General features: G+C 32.4%; 1 protein-coding gene across 1 annotated transcript; it reads right to left on the bottom strand.

Annotated features, from left to right (window-relative positions):
* Positions 1-1,469: 1,469 nt before the first annotated feature.
* LOC124825016 (ARM repeat superfamily protein) lies at positions 1,470-5,353 on the bottom strand. The gene is made up of 2 exons (XM_047297551.2): positions 4,925-5,353; positions 1,470-2,607 (listed from the first exon to the last, which is right to left on the bottom strand). Exons 1-2 carry the CDS (start codon positions 5,233-5,235, stop codon positions 1,755-1,757), a joined length of 1,164 nt encoding a protein of 387 aa, XP_047153507.2. The 5' UTR covers positions 5,236-5,353; the 3' UTR covers positions 1,470-1,754.
* Positions 5,354-7,636: the final 2,283 nt, after the last annotated feature.

Genomic DNA, 7,636 nt, shown 5'->3' with positions numbered 1-7,636 from the left:
GTATTTGAAGTTTAATTGAATCAGAATTTGATTTAGATAGACTAACTTATTTTCTATTAGTACTATAAGTTAAAATGATGTAATTGTAAGGATGTTATAATAATTATATTTGTGTGATTATGTGTTTGGTTGATTTTAAGGTATGTGAAATTGGAACATTGATGTGATATGTTAATTAAGACATTAGTATATGATTGAGAAACAAATTGTTTGTGTTTCATTAAATTGGTTTATGATATCATATTTAGAATTAAAATATAACATAAAAATACTAATTGAACTCAACCAAACAAACTGATATTTATCCAATTTTTTGAATCATGATACTAATTAGATAACCTATTTACTCCAATACAAAATTTAAGATTTTAAAATTTATAGACTTTCGATCTCTTTACCCTTGAGCGAGTCTTGTTAATAAGTTTTTCAAAGTTTTGATAGTTGAATGAATTGAAATTCATTTTATAAAATTCAAAATAGTTTATGGTGGTTTGAGTTATTAAACAAGTTTGGTCTCCCTAAATGAATTTATTTAATAAAAACTTTCAATACTTATTTACTAGATGAGATGAAATTCTTCTAATTCAAATTCAGAAAGTTCTTATTCTATAACTATTTGTTTAACTAGGTCTCTACGTTTAAAAAATTCATAAATTAGTGTTTTATTTTTAAAAGTATAATTATATTACATTTGAGATACATCGTATTTTATAAGAGTATAACATAACTAATGATTGGTCTTAAGAGATAAATGGAATGCCTTTTTCCAACTTAATACTGTTTTTGTTAAATAAAAAGGTATGAACTTTAGGGCTTTATTATTAAAATTTTGACTGAAGTTTTGCAAACGTGTCGAACTTGGATTTGAAGTATGTGCTAGAAAAGCAGCCAAACCAATACTGGGGAACATTTCATCACTTGGTCGGTTTGTCCGCCGGCCCATTTTCTCACTCTTTTATGCAACATTTTATTTTCATTTTCTATTTCGAAGAAATTTCCTTAAATATGTCTTAAAAAACCTCTCTTGGTTTTTCTAATTTTATACTTCCTTTCTAATCTACCAAGTGAGATCCACTGTCATATATATTGTGTTGTTTTAAATTTTAACAATTCAAACCTTTTATTTTAAAAATATACAAAATCAAAATTAGTTTAAATATTAACTTTAATTTATTAAGATAACATTGCATGATAGAAAATGAATACACGTACAAGCTACATCTATGTTTTAGCTAGCAATTATAATGATAAAAATCAATTTGAATGTTACAATTTTGGCCGAGTGATAAATATTCCAGCAAATTGAAATGGTGTTAAACAGTAAACATACTGGTGAATAAGAGCATGTTTGTTTTTCTCATTAGAACTCCAGGGACTTGTTAGTGGTGGATCCGAATTTGTTTGCACGATTATAATGGGTAGAGCAAACACAAACACTAAGTCATTGCAGAAATGGAGAAGGAGAAGAATTTTGGACAAGGAGCTTTTTACCACTTGTATGTCATTTTATACAGCAGTTTCTTTACAAACCAACTACAAAATCATGACCTTTACCACTGACAACTTAGTTTATTGACAATTACCAGTCACTCGATACCTCCACAATGGCCTGGACTGGCATAATTCTTCACTATGTATTATTCCTTATTTTTTTCCGTTTTCTACTCTGGAAATTTACCTCACAAACCCCAAATGCAGAGACAAAAAAAGGTGAAGAAAACTGAGAAAGAGGCAGAGTTGGCCAGCGGCAACTATCATTTTGAAGAAACTTCAGAAGCACAGCCAGCGATAGGAAGATCACTTGGGGTGCAGACGAGAGCCCTTTGTTGTAAATGTCTCAGACTTTGTTCCATGCTTACTTGAACCATCTCAGCCAGCATCTTCTTTGCTTTACCAGATTGATCATCCCCATCAATCTGTGATATGATGTTGCACACTATATTCTCCAGAGTGTCAGGTTGAATTTCAGATCTCGGATAAGGAGACTCTCGCAGTAACTGCAAAAGGGTGCGTGCTTTTGACTGAGACTTAGGTGTCCCTTGAACAGTAAGCTCAAGAAGTCCTGGAATGACACCTTCTCTTAGAATTGGTTCCCGGTATTTACATCGATCGCTTTGGCACATTGTCAACAGTGCTCCAACAGCATGCTCCCTACTTTGGAGAGTGCCACTTTCAAGAACTTCCACAACTGCCAGAATCCCGCCTTCCTCAGATGTCAGGGCAGTTCTGCCCTCGTCATAATCCACCAAGGATTCTATCAAAGCGCAGCATTTTTCAGCTGTTTTTGAGGACTTTTTACAGGTTTTAAGAAGATCAACTATGAAAGGGATTGGGTTTGTCTCGAGAATGGTACTGAGATTAGTAGGGTGAGTTGATAAATTAGAAAGAGCCATTACTGCATCAGCTTTAGCTTGGGGGCTTCCATCTCTAAGGACCTCTACAAGAAGAGGAATGGCACCACAAGCACTGATAATTGGTTTGTTGGTCGAAGAGGCAGATAGTGTGAGCAATGATGCAGTTGCAGACTCCTGCAGATTTACATTTTGAGACTTCAGGAAACTAACTATCGGTTCTAATGCACCAGCCTCCACAATATTGATTTTGTTCCTGCAAGTCCAATTCAAGTAATGAATACGATTGAATTATGACTAAAAAAACTATCTACGAAAAGTTTAAACATGATACTTGTAGAATGGTAAAGTCACAAAATAAATAGCACAGGGTAGAGAAAACAAGCCAATGTTTTAGTTCACGATGAACTGCAAAAACTTCATCAAGCTATATAATGTAACATCAGATCTACCAGAAAAAAGAAATTGAAATCCTGATATATTTTATTATCAGGAGTTCATTCTTAAGTTGATGGCATTATATTCAATCACAACCTGGAACATACCCAATCTTGTCTTTAGATGTAGAAGACTAACGATGTCATGGTACAATGTGGAAACAATAAAAATACTGATGTAAGCAAGAGTAGAATAAGATCTGATTCCCCTGGTTTCACCCTCTTGTGGTGGTTAGATATTAGGTGATTTACTTCTTGCCATGCACATCTTTGTCCATGATGCTGGCTCAAAACACCTACCTTAAGGTCCCAGGGAAGAGGAAAAAACAAGAGATAAAGGATCTAAATTGACAGTAATCGTGTATTAAAACATGAGCCAAAACAAGAAATTTTAGGTGCGCTTGTTTTGTATAGGTGGAAGATGGGGGGAAGTAGGAATTTGGAATGAAAGTCACTTCTCAATTGTTTGGTATAGCAAAAATGGGGGTAGGTTGAAAAAGGAGTGCAGCTCATTTACGCTCCACCCCACAAATTTTGGTTACTCCTAGAGCATGAAAGTGATTTTTTACCCTCTATCCAAGCAACAATGAGTAAAAATAAAAACTTTCTACCTCACCCTTTAGTCCTTCTTTTACCTTCCCGTTTTCAACCTCACTTCACTTGAACAAAAACAATGAGGAGAGGAGTAGGCAGAAAGTCATTTGAACATCACGTTCAATGCAGAGATCTGAACCATCTCTATAAAAATTACGCCCAGGGTTGTTAAATCACTAATTTAAAAACATTGAAGAAAAATAAGATAACAAAGAAGATAGAATTCTCCCATTTCTATATCCTAGAAGTCATCAATGCATGCTCAATGGCTTTCCTTTTTAACCCGTTAGGTAATTTAATTATTTTCGGTATATGATAACCAAATATGGCATTATTATTCGTCTAGATGAGCCTAATCGTTCTCTAATATTTTAACCCTTTACGCAAATATTTAGTTAGCAACTAGAAGTGAAAGCAAAATAAAGGAATTAAACTGTTCCTTTAGCTAGAAGGTGAAACTTGACTCTAAGCAACGAGCACTAAATGATATAAAGACTACTTCCACAATAAGACATGATCCAAAAAGGAAAAGAAACAAAAGTAAAAAAGAAAGAGCACCATGTGAAACAAAGGAAATCCACCTCGCAATCGGATAAGTTTCAACAACAAAAAAGCATCCAATTCTTTCTTGTGTGACATAGCATTAGCATGCATGCATAACAGCCACAAAAGCAATTATCATTCACAAAGCAACGTACTCGACATGCTAGAATTCACAACACGCAAAATAAACACTAACAAAAGTATTATAATTAGTTGATTAATTAATAATAATAACAGTATTCTATAAGAATAATAATAAAAGGTGAATATCAATTTGATGGTTCATTTTATAATTTCAAGAAACAAAATATTGTAGAGAGTTCAATCAATGAAATATGTGACTCTTGCATTCTAAGGCATGATAAAGTGGTTTTCCTTATTTTCTGTCAAAAGATGGAAACTAACTACCCCTCCCTCCCCCCAAGAATAAAAGTATGGTATACCATGAATCACCCATCGTCATCATCATCTTTCCTAACAAACATCTAGGTAGAATATAAAAACGAAAACTCAACCATCCCGCTCAAAAAAATTATAAAGAAAAAGGAAAAGAGAAGGAAACTAGTAGACAGAATAAAGAGCAGAATCAGAATCATTGTGTAAAACCGTATATGCTAGGTACCATTATTATACAACACTATACTATTATTATGATTATAGAAATACATCAAATCCCAAATTGACAATATTTTATTCCAATATCGAATCCCAACTCGATGGCTTCAAGGTATTGCGTATGTTTCATAAAGCACACGAATTCCCAGAATCAAAAAAGTGTGTCAAACAAAACTAACATAAAATTAATCATAAAACGGTATAAATTAAAGAAAAAAATTAAACCCACTACAAGTAAATTAATCTCACGAGGGGAAAAATCTAATTAGTCAATTATGTAGGGGTTTCGTTCATTTTTTCATAAAAAATATGATTAGTCAGAATTTTCCACCATTTTTAATTTTGGGTGACTAGAAAGGAAAGAAAGGAAGGGTAGTGAGGTACTTTTCGTCCTTGACGGCGAGGTTGAGCAAGGCGAGGAGAGCGGATTCGTGTGACTCGGGCGAGTCGACTCGGAGCATGGAGACGAGTGGACCGACAGCCTGAGAAAGTTGGCGCCGACAACGTTGGGACGTCTTGGTGAGTCGGCGGATATCACGAGCGGCTTGAAGGCAGAGGTGGGGCTCGCCGGAGTTGATGAGTTGCAGGGCGCGGCGCACGGCGAGCGGTGTCCGCGGCTCCTCCGTGTCGAAAGTGACTCCGTCGGAGGAATACGAGGAGGAAGACGAGGGAGAGAGCGAATGGGGACTCTCCATTGAGGTGGTAGCGAGAGAAAGAGAGAAAATATCTGTTTGGTCTGAAGGGAAGAGTGAGAAACGCAAAGTGTGTGGTTTTGGTGCGGAGGCTCCTGGGAGAGGCGTTAAGCAACAGTTATTTCTAACATATATAGAGAGAGAAAGCTGTTGGTTTGGTAGTTTGGTAAAACATTAGAACAACTTTCATATATTTTTTATTTCTTTCTTTCTTTTATTATATTATTACACTCTATATGTATGACACAAAAATATTAGATCTTTTGAATTGAAGTTTCAAAGTTATTAAAGAAGAAACTTCATTAAAAATAGTCAATTAATTTATTCACCCACATTAATAAAGTTATCTAAAAACAAATCGCTGAAAAGAAATTAAAAAGGCGCTAAAATTACAATTTAGTAAAAAATATCAAATTATATCACCACGTATAGATGAAGACATGGTTCTAACATCACATAACAATTATTATATTGAAATATTTTTCTTCTTATTATTATATTAATTAGTATTGTTTGTTATATTGTTGTTTTGGCTCCGTGCTTACGTTGGTCTGGTCTTCAATCAACGTGTTACACTGTTTTTGGTGGGCCTTGGTTTGGGTACATTATTATTTTTAGCTTTTGCGCATGCTTCAAAATGGCCTAAATATCCCTTCCACATGTTTTAAATTGGTTTTAATATTTTTAGGGCATAATTTATTTGGTTGTGGAAGGGTCTGATTGCAAATTGGAAAATGATAGAATTATATGTGAGGGGAATATGTGTAATAACACAAAGGACATAGAACTTATGCTTTTGTACCGTTGCCTATGCTGTGTCGTCGGTAGGTTTGTTGAATTTCAAACAAATGAATATTCAAAACATAAGAAAAATGGATATTCAATTGGGAAAATTAAAAATGTCATCCAATTTGCTTCATTTAAAACAAATAAATTATATTTGTTCAACTTACTCATTATGGATGCAAAGCCATTCCTATTCTCTCCTGCTTCTCTTTCTTTTAAATTTATTTTCACATATGTCGTTTTCTTATTTTGTATTTTTTTTTTCTCAAAATCCGATCATGTATCATCATAGTTTAAAAGTTAATACAAAATTTTAAGTGATCAAATTTATAAAGAGAATAAATTCACATTCATTCTAAAGATTTTTTTTTCTTCTAATTTAATCATCAATATTAATGAGATCAGTTTGTAAGAATGATTCTTTTAACTCGGTCAAACTCATATTAAAATTTGATTATGTTTGGATGCTCTATTCTATGTTTCTATATTTTGGATTATTGTTTGGTATTTAAGTTGGTTTGAGAAAAAAAATATTGTATGTAAGGAAAATTATTTATATTTTTCATAAAATCTTGTGCTAGATTTACAGCGACTAGCAAACATATAGTACTTTTAAATTTGATTTAAAAGTGTTTAAGTGTTCTATCTATTCATTATGAGGCCAAATTTCACAGTTAATTCACTTATATAGTGGATCAAAGCCACAAATATCTTTAATTCACTTGATTCCACATTATATTGCTTATAATCAATAAATCATGCATTTCTTTCTAATGATAATATTTTTAATGTTTTTTTTATTGTTAATGATAGGTTGATGGAGGGATCAAAATTAAAACAAAATGAAGAATGATAAATGAAGAGAGAATGATGACGAAGGGTTTGAAGGAATGTAAATTGCACAATAAATTATAAATGATAAGATATTAACAAGTAAAAAAAATAGAAGAGAGCACTCACTCAAATTGCTACCACTAACATTCATTTTATCATTTTTTTTTTATATTCGCAACATTCTCATTATGCTATATTTATCTCTTGTTCTAACAGTTACTTGACACAACAAAATAAAACAAAATACATAAATAAAAGTAACTAATAAAAATCACCTCCATCGTGTCACATATATTTAAATTGTTTTCACGTTCTGCTATAGTTATTGCATGTAACTTCTTTCTCGTAACTTTAGTCTCATTTTCAATCTTCTTACTAACGACACGTTTTTCCTACTTTGATTCAACTACTTTTGATGTTTGGTGTCTTAGTCAAATTTTTTATGTTTTCAAGAATGTTTTACATTTGATTTTTCATTTTAATACCGTTTACCTTAACACGTTTTTTTTCCTAATTTTTTATGTTAATGCGTTTGTTGCATCATTTTATTGCTTTTCATCATCTATATATAGCATATTTATATATAAATTCATATGTGGTCTATATGTAGTTATTGTATGTTAAACTTTATTCATGTTATTATGATTTGTTAATTAAAATATATTACTTATATGTTTTTTAAACGTTTATTTTCATGTGAATTAGGATAACTATAAATGCAAGAATAGGAGAAGAATAAAAGTTATTCTTTTTGTCCTTCGGTCTAATTCTACGGGTAATTTAT

Source organism: Vigna umbellata, chromosome 5, assembly GCF_029865625.1.
Source record: "Vigna umbellata cultivar VRB3 chromosome 5, Vumbellata_1.0, whole genome shotgun sequence".
NCBI classification, from domain to species: Eukaryota; Viridiplantae; Streptophyta; class Magnoliopsida; order Fabales; family Fabaceae; genus Vigna; species Vigna umbellata.
This window is presented reverse-complemented; position numbering and strand designations above follow the sequence as displayed.

Excerpts from the sequence above, each read along its gene's own strand:
- LOC124825016 (XM_047297551.2), bottom strand. The coding sequence starts at position 5,235 with ATGGAGAGTCCCCATTCGCTCTCTCCCTCGTCTTCCTCCTCGTATTCC. Across the intron at positions 2,608-4,924 it reads CTCGCCGTCAAGGACGAAAA|GAACAAAATCAATATTGTGG; the intron begins GTACCTCACTAC and ends TTGGACTTGCAG.